Below are 20,235 nucleotides of genomic sequence, written 5' to 3'. Positions count from 1 at the left end.
TGAAAAGCTGACAGCTGAGCATTTTGGCCAGTAATTTCCCTACTGGTTCAATTAACACCATTATGTATAAAAGAGAAAGAGGCCACATCACTGATGAAGCTTCGTGTTTTACAGAAGGCAAAATACAGGCAAGACTAAATTATTGCAAAGATGCAATCAGTACAATGTGTTTTTACAAATTTTACAATTTACATTTTAAGTTAATTTAAAGGGCCCATATCGGGGAAAATCAAATTTGCCTTGTTTTTGATGTAAGATGTAAAATTTCAAAATGTACTAATCACTCCTCAGTCTATCCAGTCTGTATATGGAAGCTTGGCTGCAAAAACAGCCTGGTATGAATTTCATGTTTTTGTGATGTCACAAGAACCGACTCATTTACAAATATCCACCTATCTGACAGGTTCACATTGAAGTAGTGTGGAGCATTTCAGCCAGCCAGCTTTTTCAGTAAAGAACAGCCAGTTAGAACAGTGGTCATTCACACACACACACACACACACGCACACACAGGTAACAGTCTTCACGGCATAGCAACAAAAACAGACCATTTATTTCCACTGGGTATGGGAAAAATTGTCATGCATTTTAGTACATCAAACCATAAGTTGGAAGTGGGGAAATTATAATAATAATAATAAAAATAAATGTAGGATGGGCCCTTTAATTTCAAACACATGTATATAGAGAGCATTCTATACTGCTCTCTGCTAGATGTTACAATTGCAAAAAAAAAAAAAGCACGTAGCAGCTCTTAAAAACAGTTCCTAAATTCAGACTCATTATATATATATATATATATATATATATATATATATATATATATATATATATATATAATACAGACTCATTTCTTCAGAGTAACTGGCTTAATGACAGTTCTGGAAATACAAACTGGCAAATATTGACTTTAACTCAGTGTCTTTTTGCTCAGTAACTGCACAACCCTAAATTAGAACTGTACTAGTAACACACAAACACACACACACACAGGAAACAGATTTGTTGATGTCACAGGACTGGGCAGGTCCATAAGGTGCTGTCAGCTGCCTGCAAAGCAGGATTACCCAAACCCCCTACTACTCTCTCTCTCTCCCTTCTTCTCTCCACACACTGTCTGACAGACCTGTGAAAAGTGAAAATCAGTTTGCTGAAGAGCAAAGAGGCAGGTAAGCAAGCAATTCCTTTTTGTTTTTTTAATAGTTGGGTTCAGTCTCAGTCTAGTCTGCCTGTTCACGTTATTTCCCACGCTTTGCGTAATGGGGGACGTGTGTGTGTCACCTGGTAATGCTTTAGTTAATCCTGTAAAGCTGATGTAACCAGCCTTCTTAAAGCTTCGAGTAAACTGGTTGGATGGAGGCGCCAATGTAAATCATGAATGAAAAGAAATTCAAAACTTAATGTCGTTTCTTGTTTTGAAAGGTTGGGCTTAATATCCGACGCGTTAAACGTGTTTTATGAAAAATATGCTGAACTGTGTAAACAGTAGCTGAGTAATTCACGTGGGTCAGAGAGAAAAATGTAGGGTAGATAAATCCACATTGTAGCCAAACAATCTGAACAAATTCCAAGATTTCTTACCACTTGTGGCCAGTTAAGCTCTAAAATAGCTGGTGGGAAAAGAAAAGAATCACTATAAGCATAACTGGGTTACGTTACTGTGAAAAAATGTGACCATAAACTACTGCTGGCTGAGAGTTGAGGGCAGCTTCTCGCTAGTTTAGCGCCAGGTGCGTGCTGCGCATGCTCAGTGCAGCGCGGGCGTGAGCGGTTTGTGTCCGGCGGTCCGTGACCTCGCGCCGCTCCGCTGCTTTGGAAAATAACGTGCAGCTGTGATAATGCTGACCCAAAACACACACCCAGGCGTTAGCAAATGTGTTAGCAGCCTTTTAACACTTGAGGGTCTCGGGTGGTCGACTCTTGCGGTGGAGAACGATAACGGCTGTTAGGTAACGTTACCTCACACAAACACACAGGGGCTGAAAATTAAGTGAAACGTCACAGAGCTCATATGTACGGAGCCCCTAAGGTGACATGATGACTATTTTTAATAAGCTGTGGCTACAAAGTAATATTTTAAGGCCACGAGTTATGAGAAACCTAACTTGGCCTCAATATAGTAATATGTGGCCACGCCTTAATTAAAAAATAATCACCCTGTCACGGGGCTTCGTATATGTTCTCAGTGACCTCTTCATATTTTCCCGATTACATCAAAAACAGGACTGCAAAACGCCAGAGGGCGCCCACGAGCGAGTCCTCAGTGAATGGAGGTGAATTGAGCTAAACGGCTAAAATGAAAAGTTAAAATAGTTTCTAATCACTTGCCCAGAACTTTTCTTTAATTTTAGAAAGCACAAGTTTGTATTTCACTCAAAAGCAAAGAAAACCTACCTGCATATTGTCTTTTTTTCTACAGCAAATGGGTTTTGGGCAGCAGTGAAATGATCTTAAATCTAGTCGATAAATCCCACATTTTCCATTTTGAGATGGTTGTGCACTTACAATAAGATTATCTGTCTTATTTTCTTAAGTGTTTTACGTCATTTTATTACGCAGAATTATCTCACTATGTTGGCAGAAAATTTTGCTGGTTTTGAGCACATTTCTTAAAACAGGCAACAATGCCAATGTAGTGAGATAATGTTACTTGATAAAATTACTTAAAACAAGTAAACAATGTCCATAAATCAGATAAATAATATTAAATTAAGCTTACAACAATCTCAAGTGGAGAAACATTAGATTTCTTGACTATATTTAAGATGATTTTACTTGACAAGATTCCATTTTTTGCAGTATGGAGTCATAGTCATAGTGGCGTCGTTTTGAACTTTTATAACGCGAGTTCAGAAGCTCTTTAACAGCCGTGTTAAAATTTTTTGTGCTGTTCTTTGTTCAGAAAATGAAGGTTTTTTTATATTAAAATGTTTAAGCATTTATAAACTATGATTTTGCTCAAATGCTCCACATTAACTCATTCATTTTGGACTCGCTCGGGAGCGCCCTCTAGTGTCTGAGAAACCCAGAAGACATTACAGAATGGTAATTCTCCTCTCTACACGTTCTTTGTTATAACTTCCAGAGGTGGGCAGAGTAGCCTGAAACATCCTCTAGTAAAAGTTTTGTTACTCCAATGATGTTAGGACTAAAATTTAAAAAAAGGGATACCTTCCATTGATTTTTAAAAATTTTCTGCATAATTCAGTCGCTAAAAAGTAAACATAGTCCTTCAGAGTGGTTTAATGTGAAATGTGCCATTATAGAGAAACTTACCGAGTTAGAATTCAGTGGTTTTGATAGGAACCACACATCTGAAGTTTTTACTGCATCTAAAAGCTACTTCAAAGAAAGCTATTACATGAAACTGTTATGAATACACTGTCTGATGCATGAGACATTGTTTTAAAGTGCTTTTGAGATGAGATTTTGACTTGAAACATATTTTTTAATTCTGTTCATGGTGAAGAGGTACATGCAGGGCACTGTGAGGCAAAATAGTCCCCAAAGATAACTTACCACTGTTTCACCTTTGTCAACCTTACTTCTAAAAAAAGAAGGTTTTGGATAATGAATGAAATGGTTATATTTGTGTTGTAGATGTCATGACCCCTGGTTCCCATCACTACCACTGTAAAGAAGTGAGGTAGTAAGTTTATCTGCAGTGCACCATTTCAGACCACTCTGACTTTGTTTACATCTGAAGGACTGAGATGTAATTTCCCCTTTAGAACAGCAGTACATTCAGCATCTACCAGTATAACTCAAGTTTGTTTGCCTCTGTTCTTCTCTTTAGATTTCTTTTGGCCTAAAATAAAATGCTAAAGCTGCTCACCTCTGGGCTCTTGCATGCTATGTGTGTGCAACATTGACGGAACATATCTCACATTCCACTGCTCAGTGTTAGCAAAGTCACAGTGAGTCAGACTCCAGGGGAAAACTAACAGCGGTCCAGCATCTCTGGCATCCCAATGCTGGAATGGAGAAGGAGCAGAATTTCTTTGATTGTTGAATCTGATAGAAGTGAGGTTGTAGAAACGTAAAATGAATGGCTGCTTCAGTAATTAAAGTTAGTTGAGTGTTCAAATAGATTCTTCACCTTTGGTCTGCCAGCCTTATCATTTCCTGACTGTGTGGTGACCTGCATATAAATAACATTATTTAATTTTGGCTCTAATAGGACACAAACAGCGGAAATTCCAGAATACTCTTCCTTGAATACTGACTCGGTCTGAAACGCCCAGACACACACACATGGAGCAGGAGGAGCTGATTGAAAGGGATCTGACCCTGGCTGTGCAGCTTCCAGGAGGAGAGGAGAGAGCAGTTACAGTGCATGGCAGGTGAGGGAAGTGGACACAGAGAGAGAATGTGTAGATGAATGAGTAACTTAAATGGAATGCACAGACTGTGATAAAGTGTGTATTTGACTTGTGTGTGTGTGTGTGTGTGTGTGTGTGTGTGTGTGTGTGTGCGTGCGCGTGTGTGTTCTACAGTAAACCGGTGATGGACTTGCTGGTCACTCTGTGTGGGCAGTACCACCTGAATCCATCAGACCACATCATCGAGCTTATCTCCACCAATCAGAACCAGATCAAGTTCAAACCAAACTCTCTGATTGGCTCTCTGGAAGCTGAGCGGGTTGTGCTTAAACCTAAAGGAAGTGATGACAGTAACAGAAGAGCATCTAATATGCCTGTGGTAAGACAAATTAAAATAGACTTCTCCACCTCAGATATTCTAGGGACATGTCTGCATAGTTGGGCTACAGGAATTAGTCCAAAAAAGTTAATTAGTTGTTGATAATGTTTATATACTGGAACAGATAGTTTGTCATAAAATCTGATTGGCTGAGCCATGTTCAAGCTGTTGTAAAATACTCATTACGTGCACGTCTATGACGGCCTAACAACAGCTGAGTTCTGTATTACGACACCAAATCATGAAAAATCCTTGTGCTGTTGATGGAATAATATTTGACTGTAATGCTGCTTGCATGGACCACCAAGGGTACAGATGAAGTAAAAACCCAGGTTGGTTTAAACTGAGAGGCTGGAAATTTATTTTCTTAACTAGAATTAGGCTGATCAGCTCACTAACAGGCTAAACAGCTCCTCCATTAATATCACAGGCTTTGATTTAAAGTTCTTACTGTATGGTTCACTGTAACACTTCACTATATAAGACTACAGGATATGTCACTTGAATGTCTTACATGCTTCAGATGTCCATGTTTTAGTCAGATCTGCCTTAAGCAGCATTAAACCCAGGCTGAATCTCAAACAGCTCGGTACTCTTGAAATCAGAAGTGGGCAACTCTGGTTCTGCACAGGAGATTTTCCTGCCCAGGCACACCTGATTCAACTCATCAGCTAATTACCAGGTTTAGTTGGTGTGCTAGAGCAGGAAAATCACCAAGCTGTGCTGGACTCTGGTCCTTAATTCCCCTCTTTTGCCCTAAATAGCATGCTAGCTAAGTATTTAGCCTCAACACCCAAAAATTCTAGGTTCTACACCCAAATCATGTGCTATTCGTCCAGTATGGATGTGGCTGAATCCTGAATGACTATTTGTTGGCTGTTATGCATTGTTTGGGTGCAGAAGTCATTTTTTTTATTCTTACACAGTGCAACACGTGGGGAGCAGGGTGGGAAGTGAAGTGTTCAATGGTATAAGCATGGTGCTAAATATGACCTCTAAATACGACTGCACAGAGGCGCCAACAAAAAGTGTACAGCGATTATTGACTGAACATTCTTGTCCTGTTTCAGCAGCAGCCCATAATGTGGCTTATTGCTTTAATAAAATTATATGGTGATGTGTTGTTTAATTAAAGGGGCACTCAGGCAAAAATAAAAACTTTAATCATTGCTACATCTGTTGTAAATATGCCTTCTCGGATGTTACAGCAGTACAACGACAGTCTGTAGAGAAATATTTTACGGTTTAAAGACTTGGAAAAGACTTGGAAAACCCTCTTTGAGTGATGTATCTTGAAGGTGGGAGAACCACAACAACTTCTTTATGCATCAGTAAATCTTTTCCCTGGCTAAAAGAGTAAAAAACTTGTTTCTGGTATCCATTTTGTGCCAAAAAGACATAGAATTGATGGCCGAGGTAAACGTTCCACTAATGCTTGCTTGGTTATGTTTATTAGCTTACAGCTCAGGATTGGTTGACACTGCAAAGATTCCCAGTGGTTGTTTAACATATTTGCAAAATGCATGCTGGATGTTGTAGTGAGAGAACGTTGACGAACAAAAACATGAAAATGATATAAAATCAAACCTATGAGGCTGAGGGATACAATGCTGCACTACACAGTATTACATAATGTCGAATAACAAAATAAATGCTAGTTTAGCCTCTTTAAAGACAGACATGCTCTGTAACATTCATATGGTACACACGGTTATTCCAACAGATTGTAATACACTAACGTTATTGTGTTTTTTTTCCCCAGGCCACAGTGCGTTTGATGATAAACTACAGGAAGTCCCATAAAGCTGTAGTACGAGTCAATCCTAGGGTACCACTGGCTGAGCTAATGCCTGCTGTGTGCGAAAAGTGTGAATTTGACCCTGACACCACTGTCTTATTGAGAGACAGCCAATCAGAAGACCCCCTCGACCTCACCAAAACGCTCAATGACTATGGCATCAGAGATCTGTATGCCAAAGACACAAGAGGTATAGATGTATGTTACTCATAATCTCCCACCAGTGCCAGTAATTCTGTTTTGGCTTTAGTTATGCGGATCCAGATGTTAGTGCTGTATTGTTTTGCTCTTAAGATCAATTGTTTGCACCTAATAGCCTCTTCATCCTGTTGCAGTTCATTCAAATGACCCAAAGGACCCAAAGGACCCAGCAACACCAGCTCATAAAGGTAAAAGAAAAAGGTGTCTCTCTGTGCCAAGTAACTAATTCATAAGCAGCATTTCCATATTTACAGTGTAGTCTGTAAGTAACTAGACAGTTTTTTTTGGCTTGTACTTCAGTGCACAATGGATTTGGATGAACTTGAGGGAATTACAGTGTTCCAGTTTCAGCATGTTTCTGTTCTTACTTGTTTTGGGGTCTTTTTGCCTTCAGTCTTATCTTCAATAATAGGATAATTGACTTAGGCACTCAGGACCGTTTCACTTTTTGGTCCTGAAAAACTCTTAAAACTTGTTGTTTCAGTAAATTATTTCGGTCTATTTCCTGCTGAAAGAGTTCTGAGTGAGTTGTCTATAGGGGTAGGTACTCCTGTGAATAATGCATTGCAGTAGTCTAGATGTGAAGGTTCTTCCTACCTCTGTAGAATTTTACACTTACACATACACAGAGAATTCAATATGATGCTCCTGTTGATTTTTGTCTTGTCTGTCCAGAACGTTTGTCCGAACTCTGCAGACATTTAACAATCCTAGCTCTCTGTACTTTTTTAGAAAACTGTAGCCTGGGCTTTTTGTTCTTGGGGCTTACCAGTGGTGTGCATCTGGGACTTGTTTCGTATCTTGTTTGTGCATGAAAGAATGATTGAACAGACAGCTGGCCAAGAAACAGTTGAGCAGCCAACTGTCCACTTACTTATGACCTGCCTAAAATAGACATATTACGCATAAATAGCCTGTTTATCTGATGTCTACAAATTAATGGCATTTTGCACTTTAACTTTAATAGACAGCCTTTCACATCCCATGTGCTGTTGTACAGACTAACCAAAATACTTACTGCCTGGTTTCTTACAGATTGCAGTGTACAAATGACTTTGAGTGCTCATTTCAGTACTAGAGTTTGCTTTTGTTTGTTTGTTCAGTTTGCGAGGTGGAGAAGGTGGTGATCAGGGAGAAATGCCAGAGAGAGAAAGAGAACAAAGGGTTCCTCGGCTTGTTCAGGAGAAGCAAGAAAACAGCTGAAGAGGTTTGTCAACCTGGTTTTCTGTATTAATGTGTTCCTGTTTATCAAGTAATGAGGCTCAGCTTTATAGAAGAGCTTCACCACAAAATATGATTAATCGTTTAGTGTTAATCCCATTTGCTGCATCAGATACTCCCCATATGACTCAGCACAACAAGAGATGATGTTTCAGGCACCACACAAAATACCAGATATAAAATATATCTTTTCCCTCTTGTGCAATCAGAAATATTCTTAAAGAAACCCTAGTCATGTATATTGTGTTGTATGTTGCTTGAAGGGGCACTCTGGCCAAAATAAAAAATGTAATAATTGCTACATCTGTTGTAAACATGCCTACTTGCCGTACGTGGTGGTGGCTCAATAGTCTTGGGAGTGGTATTTTCTAGTTTAAAGACGGAAATCCCCTTTCTGATGTATCTTGAACTTTGGGGTAGATGCAGCACTTTGATAATATTTTCCATTTTATTTTTTCCGTTCTTGCTTGCAAGCCTGTATCACATGTATATTTATTAGCCCCTACATGAGTGGATTTCCTTATGAGTGTGATAATCAGTGATTTTACAAGAACTACTGCATCTTACAATGTAATTTGCATGTTATTTTTGGAAAGTCTCTATATCTTAATATCTAAATAGATCACAGGTGTGCTTCTTCTATATCTGCATGGCAAGTACTTGATATCTTTGGCCCTCTACAGTTATCAGTAGGCTTGTTTCTCATTTGATATTATTGCTAGTTGTTTCAGTTGATTGGTTGTTTCTCTGGCTTCCATAGGATGTGTCCAACACCAACAGTTCCCCCACCTCTCCAGCAATAAATAATCATCATGTGGTTAATATTAGCTGTCTGAAGGGAAACTCACCCACATCCACTCCATCCGCCGATATGCCCAAGAAGAGACGGGCACCGCAGCCTCCGAGCATGATGGGGTCCCAGAGCTTCCCCTGCGGACTGAACTCTAGCCAGTCCATCAACTTGCCAACTGACAAAGCTAACGGAAAACAGGTGTGTAGATGTTGGCAGAAGAGTGTGCTTTAAACTAAGTGAGTGAAATCTCACCAGTAGACATGCACAGTAATAATACTGCAGTACTCAATAATACTGCAATGACAATGTTACTTTAAATACTGTCACTGCAATTTATTTGAACAAATTGCAGTTTTACAAGACATTTTTAGGTGGCAGATCACCTCTGCTTTGACAAACTCCCGCTGCGCTATCACAGTCTGATCATATGATATAGCCCCTCCTCTGAGTGGAGCTTATAAGCAATCACAACAAGCACAGCCACATCACAGCAGAAGGGGGGGCAGATAGAGAACACCTTTTCTCTTAAAACAGTGAAAACTCATTGTACACTGCTTAAAATGGGGAAAACATCACCAAAAACACTAATACATGTATGCAGAAAAAGGCATGAAAGAATACTAAACTTAATTCTGTTTTGGTTAACATGTAACTCAGCAGACTGCTAATGGACTAACAGGTCTTAGTGCTTTACAGCAGAGTTCTTAACTTCATTCCTCACTGCAAGAAATTCTGTATGGTAATGCACAGTGAGCTTCACTTTGCGGACTTTATTATTATATTCAATGTTTATTTACTTGTAAATATTACTTATGTATAATTAAAATAACGATCTGCAACACTGAGATCTTTATGACTTTCAAAAACTTTAAAGATGTTTTTTTTGATCAATATTGTGATAATATTGTAAATGATGATAAAAGGTAAGGCAATTATCGTGATTTTAAAATTGATATTGCCACATGCCTTGTATAATCTTACGTTAAAAAGGCTGCATGTATTGCAGCTACAGTTGTCTCACATAATAAGTGTGCGATCTTTAAGTTGATCTGTATGTGCATTGGTGCAGGGTGTGCTTAGTCGCGTCTCTTCCACCGAGTCATCTCTTAAAAGGACCAAACGAAGAGCTCCGCCTCCTCCATGCCGTAGTTCTTCTATGCCAGACTCTAGTGACAAAGGTAAGTGTCCATTTGTGTACATCGCTTTTTCATGTGCTTTTCAAATGGCATGATATCAGTAGCACTACACACTGCATGTGTCATGATGTTGCCCATTGCTTTGAAGGTGTTTGCCAGATTATATAACAATACTAGGAAGCTGAATTTGTGGAAAGAAAGCAATGAGTTGAGTTTAATGAAGTTACATGGATTCATCTAAGCCTATTTTAATCTGAGCCAGTTAAAATTGCAGCCTGATAGTAACCTGCAAGTTGAATGTTTGCAGTAAGCAGTGGCTTGCCTCTCTGCTTTTGTTCAGATGCTGTCCTACCAGGAGGGGGTGCTTAGGAGACTCTGTGGCTCCTCTCTTCCTCTTCTCTTCTCACACTCCTCTCTTGCTGTCCTGCTCACTGGTGATGGGCAGATCTCCTTCTTATCCTCTTGTCCATGTTTGTCAGCCTTATCACCAATCTGTCATTTGTATGTCAATGTCAATGTCTGTCCTTGGTGTGAACTGTCAAATTATAGACGCAGTTACCGGATCAGGTCTCATTGAGCATTTGTTATACTACTCAAGGAAATAATCAAGATTTTATGGGTTCATATGACCCCTGACCAACTGTGTTATGTTGCTATAAGGTTTTATTGCAAAGCTGCATACAGCTTAAGCAATGTATTGTGAATTTGATATGCCTACCATTGTTTGAAAGCAGAAAGACTTTTTAGTTTTAAGCATTTTAATCATTTCAATTTTTAATTCTGTTTGAATTAAGTGATTAAGCATTACTCTATGCGCTTTGTGAGGCATGTGCCTCTAGGTATCATTGGTGCCTTAATATGAAAAATATCTATGTTTTTAAGCAACTTTGGTAACAGAGCTGATTAAAGCTGCACTGTGTAAGTTTTGGGGATTTGGAGACCTCTCTGGTAGAAGTGTGTAATTGCATGCAATGTGTGGAAGAACATTTTATAGCATCAGTTGTGCTTCTGACCCCTTCCCTGAGCCGATGAATTTGATGATTGCGAACGCATTGAAAGAGAATTCAAAGAGAACTCTGTCAAAACTTGGTAAATTGAAATACGTGTCTTCAGAGCATGTGAGTAAATTATCTACTATCATTATCATATCTTCATCAGTATTATGCTGATTTTGCATTTAAGACCTAAACACTGAGCAGGACCTTCTTTTTGAGCCTGTAAATTTGACGTTAACATGTAAAGACGTATGACGTGGTCCCAAAAACTCCCGACATCTCTTGACTTTTTAATTACTATTTTAGGCTTTACAGGCCAACTCACAGCAGCAGACGCACACTAGGTTTTTTCCTCTTGACCCTGTATTGCTAGTTCTTTAATTTAAAAGTGAAAAAATCTTACATAGTGCAGCTTTAAGTGGTGATATGCTTCTGTTCAGCAAATAATTGACATTGTGGTGTAATGTGGTGTAATGATTAAGTCCTTTTGCTGTAGTCTGTTCTTTCAACATGAAATACAGTACAGTGCAAAAGTCAGAGGCTTTTTGTTTATTCAATTTCCAGTCAAAATGTCTATTAAGTACAAGTTATTCATTATTCAGTGTCAGAAAAAAGCAAAACATTTTTGACAGAAAATTACTCAGACTCCTCAACTACTGAATATGTATATGTATAAATATTTTAGTTTTTAGTGTGTCCACTCTTTGCCTGTATTTTTCCACACTTTCAAAGTTCAGTCTTAGAAGCTGGTTGTATTTTTTGCTTTTCATGATCCAAGAAATCCTAATTACAAATTTAGGTTCAGTCATATAATCTTACTCCATGTCTCCGATGTCCAGTTTTAGTGTTCTATTGCATATTTTCTTCTTTGTTTTTGTCCTTTTCTCAGTGGAAGTGCTGTTTATCTGATGGTTAGTTTTGGTGGTCTACCAGGTCTTGTAAGATTATTAAGAGTCCCATCTTTTGCTCTTTTGTCTTTCCACTTCCTTTTGCAAGTGGATTATATCCATTTCTTCTCAGAGTTAAATAAATGATGGTCGGTCTCTGACTTTTGCACAGTTACATACAAGACTATTAAATGTTTTTTGCTAAAGTCATGAGCTGATTTAATTATTTTCCATCATTAAATTTGGTCTCTTTCTTGTTGTATGCTGTTTATCTTTGCTTTATCTATTCATTTGTCAGTTATGCTTTCCTTTTCAAACTGTTGTGTTGTGATGCTTTTCTTGTGCCAAATTTAAAGTTTGTTCATCTTTAACATTAAAGCATATTTTAATAAAAGGTGCTTAGTTTACAAAGTTATACAGCTTTTTTACTTTTTACTACAAGTGTTTTGTGAACATCATGTTATACTACCACAAGGTGGTGCCATAGAAGAACCACTTTTGATTGCTTAAAGAATTAGAGATTTGTGAGTGTTTAGAACCTTTTACTAGAACCTTTATTCTATGTGGAGGTTCTTTTAAAAAGATTCACACACCGCATTTACAAAATTCTCTGAAGAACCATCCATGAAAAGGTTTTTAGGGAACCGAAAGTAGTTCTTTTATGGCATTCCCCAAACAACCTTGTCACATGTATTTTTTTAATAGTTTACTCTAAATGAAATCATTAAAAACGTAAAGAAAGTAGGCAAAAGAGGTAGTGCAAGGTCATACAGAAATGAGGGTTTCTTCTTTTTTAATCAGAGTGGTCCTGTGTAGGAGCCTCACTTAACCTCACCTCATTAGAAGAAGCTCAAGAGGAAGATGATGTACCATTACACTTGAGCAACAACTGTTCCAACCAGGATGGTGATTTTACAGCCTGTTTGCCCAGCCAATCAACCTCTTTAATGACAGAGATCCTGTCTGAATTCATGGATGTAATGAAGACAAAAGAACAGGGAGAGCTCTCGCCTGATAGGTATTTTAATTGATTTTTCATTCCTTTGGCCCTTTTGACTTTCAGTTTAAGCTCAAAGTTATTAAATCACAGCTTCAATCATTTTAATTAAATGCCATATATTGAAAAAGCTAGGCCTTACTGACTGCTTTATTAGGTTCTTGCCATGTTGGTAGAGATGGCAGATCAGTATTGGGCCAGAAAATGCTGGATCGGACGTATTATAAGGATGAATTTGATCCAATTCTGTCACAAATGTAGCCTGACGTAGCACATAGTCACAGTGTTTTATATTGCTGTGTATTTATATGTGTATATGGTTAGAGAGTGCGCTAGAGAGCTTGAGTAGTTGGAGCATTATAACCTACTTCAATTAAAAACAGCTCATTTTGAAAGCTTAACAGGTTTTAAAGAAGAAATATCAGATTGGCCGATACTCAAGGTTTTAGGATCAGTGTTGGACAAAAAAGAGTGAGATCTCTACTTGTAGCAACAACTTGTAAGCCAACTGTTAAAGATTTTTCAATGAACAAGTTGTTAGTCATCCTATATCTCTTCAGTATCCCTTCATCAGTGGCCAGTTTCTGACCACAGGACCACTGTAGGCTAGATGGTTTTGACTGCTGGACTATTCTCAACCCAGCTGTATTAAAGTCCCAGAAACACAATTGCAACTACAATGCTGAGAATGATCCACCACCAAAATATTTTGGTCAGTGATGGTCCTAGGGTGTTTTTTGTCCCACTAATGATGGGTGCAGAGGTTGGCTACAAAGCACACTTATTTGTTAGGTGGTTCTGATAAAATGGCCAATGAGTGAAGATACAAGAAAAACCAACAACTCACTGTACAAAACAAGAAATCTGGGGTTCAGGAAATTGAGTTGCCACCTTATTGAACTGGCTGGATGATTTATATTGTTCTCATGCTGACTTGTTTTTGATTGGTTGTGCTTTTTCAATTTCTCTTCTCTCCAGTTCTGTCACATATTTACCTCCAGCAGCGAACACTTCTCACAACTCTCAGTCAGTGCCTGGCTCTCCAGCCAGCAGTCAGGACTCCAATCCCATAGGGTCCCCTGGCAGCTTGCTATGGAGGAACTGCTCTGTGAGAGAGGGTCTCACCACCTTCACTGTGGTACCACGGAGAAGACAGCCAATCCTGAGGCAATATGAGGTTCTTGTTACCCTGGAGGCTTTACCCTCTTTGGAGCAGAGCGATGGAGAGACAGAGATTCTAGAGAGCATTCCCAAACATGGAGATAATGTGGAGACTTTAGAACCAAAAGAGATTGGGAGTCCTGAGCTGTGTGAGAATGAGATGGCGATTCTGGAAAAAAAATATGGCGAAGGTGAAAATCGAGAGGAAAGAGATGGAGGGCTGGACATTCCAAGGGCAGTAAAGAAAGGCTTTGACAAGTTTGAGGTGAACAGAGATATGGAGAAACACTCTGAAAAGGAGGGAGAGGAGATAGAAGACGAAGTCTCAGTGGAAGAAGAGAGGGATTGGGTGGAGGAGTATAGAGAGAGGAGAAGGAGATTTCAAGGTGACACTGTCGACAGGAAAGCAGTGAAGTTAGACAGATGGATGAATGAATTTGAAGAAGCGCTGAGTTACACAATAATGCGGGATGGAGGAGAGGATGTAGAGAATGGGTTTCCACCGCCACTTCCTCTTTATTGGGAAGAGGAAGAGATTGAAAGAGACAATCAGCAGGAAAGAAAGGAAAACGTGGGATTCAGGACAGTAAGAGAGGAGGATGATGAAGATTCAAATGCTTCCACCATCAATCCAAAGCCATCCAGCTTTGAGACCTACCATAAGCCTATGGCTGACACTGCTTATCTCCCTGATGTTTACTGGAATGAAAACCGTTCTTCTGACCTTCATTCCCCTGATTCTAATCTAGATTCTGATGCACCACAAGTGTCTCTCACTTACCAGCCACTTGACTCTTTCCAGTCTCTTTCCCAAACTGATCCAAAGTCCCCCTGCAGTAATCACCAGCCTAGCTTAGTGCCTGCATCTCCTACTTTATCTGGTCATTCAGACCTAGACACCTCTTCTAAATTCAGCCCCGCTGTTGATGTTCCTTCTCCAGCCCCCATGTCTCTCTTCGCCTTGGCTGTCTCTCGTAGAGCTCAGAGTCTTAAGAAAACAGTCTGCCCTTTATCTCCTTCCACTCAAAGTTCCTGCTCCCAAACCCAGCCTTCCAGAGGGTTCTCTCAACATCCACCCTCTCAAAGGTCCAGCCACTGTATCCTGTCTGCTCAGGGTGGAAGGAGTCGAGCCTGGAGCTCCCCATCCACATACACAGTAAGTGAAAAGTGAATGTGAGTCTTGTATGACTTGAGTATATATTAAAGCAGTAAGCCACGAGAGGCCCTTCCCTGTGATAAAATCGCAGTAACACACAGCCTCTTGTGGCTTATTGCTTTTATAACACAGCGGCCAACATAAAATATGATAAAACACACAGTTTTTCAAAAAATAATTTATTATTTAGAATAACTGAAATAAACAAGTATTCCACCAAGAAATGTAGTTCCTTGAGAGTATGGTATCATTGCCAAGCAACCATGGATCAATTGAGAAGAATGTTCGGTCGCCCATCATTGCTTTTTGCCGTATAACAATGAACATATGAGAACACAGCGCAAAAATGTTTGCTTTATAAGTACTTTTTGGTCTCTAAATAACCACTGCGAGTCGTGTTTAGCACCAATCTAGCGGCACCCTCTTCTCACGCTGGAGCTGAATCTCAAACAGCTCCCTGCTCCCTACATAGTGCACTACATAGGAATTTAAATAATGGATCCTGCAGCCCAACAGTGCAAAATATGGCTGAGAAATGGTCATTTGGGATTCAGCCACATCCACACGCAATAAAGGATGCATTATTTGGCTGCAGAGGCTAGAATTTCTAAACTTCCATAGCTAGCACACTGTTTAGGGAGTACGAAGCTGTTTGGGATTCAGCCTGGGTTAGACGCTACTTCTGACTGAAACACAAACATTTGAAGCGTGTAAGACATTCAAATGACATTTTTCAGACTTTTGTACTGCCATTTTACAGTTAATCATACTGTAAGTACTTTGATTCAAGCCTGTGATATCAGTGATGGAGTTAGCTGCCTATAAAACATAAGTTGCCAAGTTTTTACTTTATCAGTACATTCAGTGGTCCGTGCGAGCAGCATGAGTCAATTCAGTTGCTGTGAGGCGGTCATAAGTGAGCCTATATCGTAGTGTTTTACAACAGTTTCTAACGAAGCCGTTTTTTTTTTAAACAGATCTTTTTAAAACAGATATATAAGAGATATAAAAGGCATATGTTTAAATTTATGTCCAGTTCTGTCATTATATGGCCCATATAATGGGAAGTGAGTTTTCCATGCTTTAAAATGTAAGAGTGTTAGTTCCTGCCAGGTAGAGGAGGACAAATTGCTTGTTTTTTTTTCTCTCCATTTTTAGCAGCAATGTGACAAAATATCAACTTAGTATCTTAAAATAATGACTTAAAAAAAAGAAATAAAAGAGATCATTGTATTTTCAAATTCAAAAACATACACCGATCAGGCATAACGTTATGTCCACCTCCTTGTTGGACATTATTATTTGAGATGCCTAGTCATTATTTTGAGAAATTAAGTCTTTATTTTAAGATCCTAAAACAATATTACGACAAAATATGTCATTATTTCAAGTACAGTAATACAATATTTTTTGACATACTGCTGACAGAATACAGAAAAATTAGGAAAAGAAACAGAGGAGGAAAAAAAACGGGATTTTTTCCATTCACCCTCCAGTGCATATAGTACATATTTACAAACTAAACTGCAAAAACAACTTGCTCTGAAGTGATTGTGTTTCAATGTCACAACCATGAACATATTCACATATGTACCCTCAGTCACACTCAAGCAATATTTTCAGCCCATTCCTGTTGAAGTGATAAGCCATGTTGTTACTGCAGACTGTCTGTAGTACTGTCAAGTTTAAAAGGGGGGGGGTGCAATTTAATGTACTCTTTTTGGCTTTTGGGAAGCAAATGTATCATGGCATAATAGTCTTCCAAAGGATCCAGATGTCCAGAGTTTATTTCTTCCAACATCTTTGAGAATTTCAGTCTGAACTGAACAGTTTGTTTCATGCATATCGGTCTTAAAAGCATGGTAACAAAAATAGCCTGTTTAATTCTGAGAGAGGTTGGAAAATGGCAGTGTGAAAAATTAATGGCACTTAACACAAATGTCTTACAGGGGAATTCCAAAATTTAGAATTTTATTTTTTCACATTTTATTCCAAATATTCTGCATAATTCAATTGTTGAAATGTAAACTAAGTTGATCAGAGTGGTTTGATTGAGATGCTTCACTGTAGAGCAACTTACAGACTCAGATTTCTTTACAGTGGTGGTGATGGGAACCAGGGGTCACCATGGCTACAACACAAATAGCTATTTTATTTACTATCCAAAACCACCAGTGAACCTACAGGAGTTTCAGGAATGAGGAACCATATTCTTTCCCATTTCAAGTATTTACTTCATGTGATGTAGCTTTTAGATGTACTAAATGCTTCAGACATCTGGGTCCCATCACCACCACTGTACAATTCTGACCAAGTTTCTACAGAACAAAACATTTCACATCAAACTTTCTGATTTTGTGAATGCATTATACAGAAAATAAGTGGAATTCCACTTTAAGTGGACTTTGGGCGGGGGGGGTATGTACAAGAAAAATTTAAAATATGTACTCTTTAAATATTTTCAAAGAGCATGCATTGTTCAGTGCACCACACTTTGTTGGGTGTTGGAGGGTTTGAAGATGCCTTGCTTTGATTGCACAACCCTGTTTCTCCTGTCTTCTCTTCTTTCTGAACGCTTAGACAACCCTATGACCCTTTAAGTCTTTGATGGACATAAGTTGAGAAGCAGTTTATCTTTTGTCATCCAGCAACAGGGCACTCCTAAAAAGGATGTATGCACTTCTATATCTGTGCTGTTCAGTTTATTCAGAGTTATGAGGTCACGGTCTGTTAAGGTTAGAATGTTTGCATGTATATGTGTGTGTGTTCAGAATGTGCATATATTGGCATCCAGCTCTCATAACAGTGTGTCTTGCTTTGTCACATCTGTCCTGTGAAGTTTATGGAAGTGGTTTGTTCCTTCCTCTAAGCACGTATGCATGTTTATGTGGAGCAAACTGCTTTGTGTCCACCTTTGATTCAGCCCGTATCCTGTATAACTAAACTGAGAGTCAGGATCCTGAGTTGTGTATGTATGTGTGCTTTAAAAACCTGGGTCATTTCATTATCATGCTTCATATTTTTGTGCTTTAGCCCTGGCTAATATGAGGGAAGTTATAATGTATTACTATTATATATATGGTTCTTTGCTTAAGTAAGTAATTTAAGTATTTCTGTTTCATAAAAATACTTTATTTACTTAAGACCTCTGACTTTTGTTTATTCCATTTCCAGTCAAATGGCCACTGAGTACAAGCTATTCATTTTCCAGTGTCAGGAAAAGAAGCAGGAAACATATATTTAATAGAAAATGACACAAAAGCCACCAACCCTTACTCTACCACTAGATAAGTTTTGGGGATTTGGAGACCTCTCTGGTGGAAATATGTAATTGCATGCAACATGCGGAAGAACATTTTGTAACGCCATTTTTTTCTTCGGACAAACAAACAAGTGGAACAATCTGACTTTTGAGAGTCTGACTTATGAGGTGGTCTGAAAAACTCCCGCCAAATTCTCGCAGCGGTGCAAACACACCATATTTTAGTTTTCTCTTTTTCTTCATACTCAGTAATGCTACTTCTTTCTGTTTTAATTTGTCCACTTTTATGCACCTACTACCACCTACTATCATCCTTCCAATCATGAAACCAACCACTTACAGCTGTGTCCTTCCAACAAAAGCTGTTCACAAAGGAGGCAATGTTTGCCTTCAAAGAGACACTACCAATCACACAAGCAGCTACCCAAACACACCTTAGCTGCCTTTTAAAATGGCAGAAGCAGATATTTCTGAGGACATTGCACACTGCTGAGAAGATCAGGAAGCTGCTGGTGTTCTCAGTACAATGGACTGACCAACCCAGAGTCCAGACCTCAACATCACTGAATGTGTTTGGAATTACTTGGATAATGAGAGGTAGAAAGTGCAACCAACTTCTAAGACTGAACTTTTAAGGTGTGGAAAAATATCCCTGCAGATTTCTTTGAAAAACTGAAAGCAAGACTCCTGAAAAGAATAGAAGCTGTAATAAAGGCGGAGTGGCCACACTGAATACTGGAAACATCATATATAGTTGTTAAGGCCTCTGTGTATGTTTTTGTTAAATATATGTATGTAAATCTAAATACATACATCTGCTTTTTTCCCTTGAAAAATGAATAACTGGCCACTTTGACTGGAAATTAAATAAAAGAATGGGTGCGTTCTAACTTTTGCACAGTACTGCAATCCTACTGCTTTAGATGACCATTTCACTGAACCTGAGATTTACATTTTAATTTAAAAGTTGAAAAATTCAGTGGAGCCTGCTCACTTAAAAGAAATTGAAAAATGAATGATGATGTATTTATATTGATGAATGAGCAATATCCAATGTGTTTTGTGTCCTCAGGCTGAAAAGAGTGTTCTTGACTGACCTTCCGGACGAATACAAAGATCCAGATTTGGATGAAGCTTTTCAGTTTTTGTTGATAAGAAACCTTCTCAGGTCACTGCTTATGTTTTTATTGAGATGTGAGCTTGTTTTGTTGGTCTTTTCTTGTATTGTAGTTTCATTGATCTGTGTTTTTCCGCCATTTTTTATGAGTTGCATTGAGCATCATCTCCTTTATGTTTATTTGTTAGGCTGAATCAATGTGTCACCATCCTGGTCCTGAAGGTCCTGTCCTGCGCACTGTAGTGTTGCTTTGCTCTACACACACTGCAGCCCAAAAAGGGCTTGTTAAGGAGCTTATTAGTTGTATCAGGTGTGTTGGGAGCTTTGAGTGCTAAACTGTGAAGTGCTAAAATGTGCAGGGCAGAGGGGGCTTCAGGACCAGGGTTGGGAACCACTGAGGAAGATTATAATTCAGAAAGAGTTCTGATACAGGATTTTCGAAGAAATGTGATGTTATTGCTTCTGTTTTGCCAACATGCATTAATAAAATATGTGCATGAGCTTCCAGGGAAAGGACTTTTAGCGTAATAGTAGTAATTTATATTAATTTACAGTAGCTTTTCTGCAGCATTTTAAACATTAATAGTAACTTTTTGGTTTAGGTTTTGTCAAAAAGCTTCACATTTTCTGGAATGGGGGTGGGGTGGGGTGGGGTGGGGTGCAGTTCTCAAATCAGGGAGTGCTGCGGCCCCCTCAGCACCCCCACTTTCTGTGTCCCTGCTGATGTTGAAATGCACTGCCTAAAGTTTTACATCTAAACTTCACCGTCTAAACCACCTGCTCTTTTTACCAGCTTTCTTTCTCTTCTTT

The 20,235-nt window shown here is 38.8% G+C and overlaps 1 protein-coding gene across 1 annotated transcript; it reads left to right on the top strand.

Moving 5' to 3' along the window:
- The first annotated feature begins 1,024 nt into the window (after positions 1-1,024).
- cobll1a (cordon-bleu WH2 repeat protein-like 1a) lies at positions 1,025-20,016 on the top strand. The gene is made up of 11 exons (XM_036569952.1): positions 1,025-1,169; positions 4,181-4,343; positions 4,497-4,701; positions 6,464-6,689; positions 6,835-6,888; positions 7,804-7,907; positions 8,682-8,912; positions 9,784-9,892; positions 12,534-12,750; positions 13,708-15,046; positions 19,381-20,016. Exons 2-11 carry the CDS (start codon positions 4,255-4,257, stop codon positions 19,402-19,404), a joined length of 2,598 nt encoding a protein of 865 aa, XP_036425845.1. The 5' UTR covers positions 1,025-1,169; positions 4,181-4,254; the 3' UTR covers positions 19,405-20,016.
- Positions 20,017-20,235: the final 219 nt, after the last annotated feature.

Source organism: Colossoma macropomum, unplaced genomic scaffold (assembly GCF_904425465.1).
Source record: "Colossoma macropomum unplaced genomic scaffold, Colossoma_macropomum, whole genome shotgun sequence".
NCBI lineage: Eukaryota > Metazoa > Chordata > Actinopteri > Characiformes > Serrasalmidae > Colossoma > Colossoma macropomum.
This window is presented reverse-complemented; position numbering and strand designations above follow the sequence as displayed.

Coding starts and splice junctions, on each gene's coding strand:
- cobll1a (XM_036569952.1), top strand. CDS start 4,255: ATGGAGCAGGAGGAGCTGATTGAAAGGGATCTGACCCTGGCTGTGCAG. Junction 6,889..7,803: donor AGCAACACCAGCTCATAAAG/GTAAAAGAAAAA, acceptor TTGTTTGTTCAG/TTTGCGAGGTGGAGAAGGTG. Junction 7,908..8,681: donor GCAAGAAAACAGCTGAAGAG/GTTTGTCAACCT, acceptor TGGCTTCCATAG/GATGTGTCCAACACCAACAG.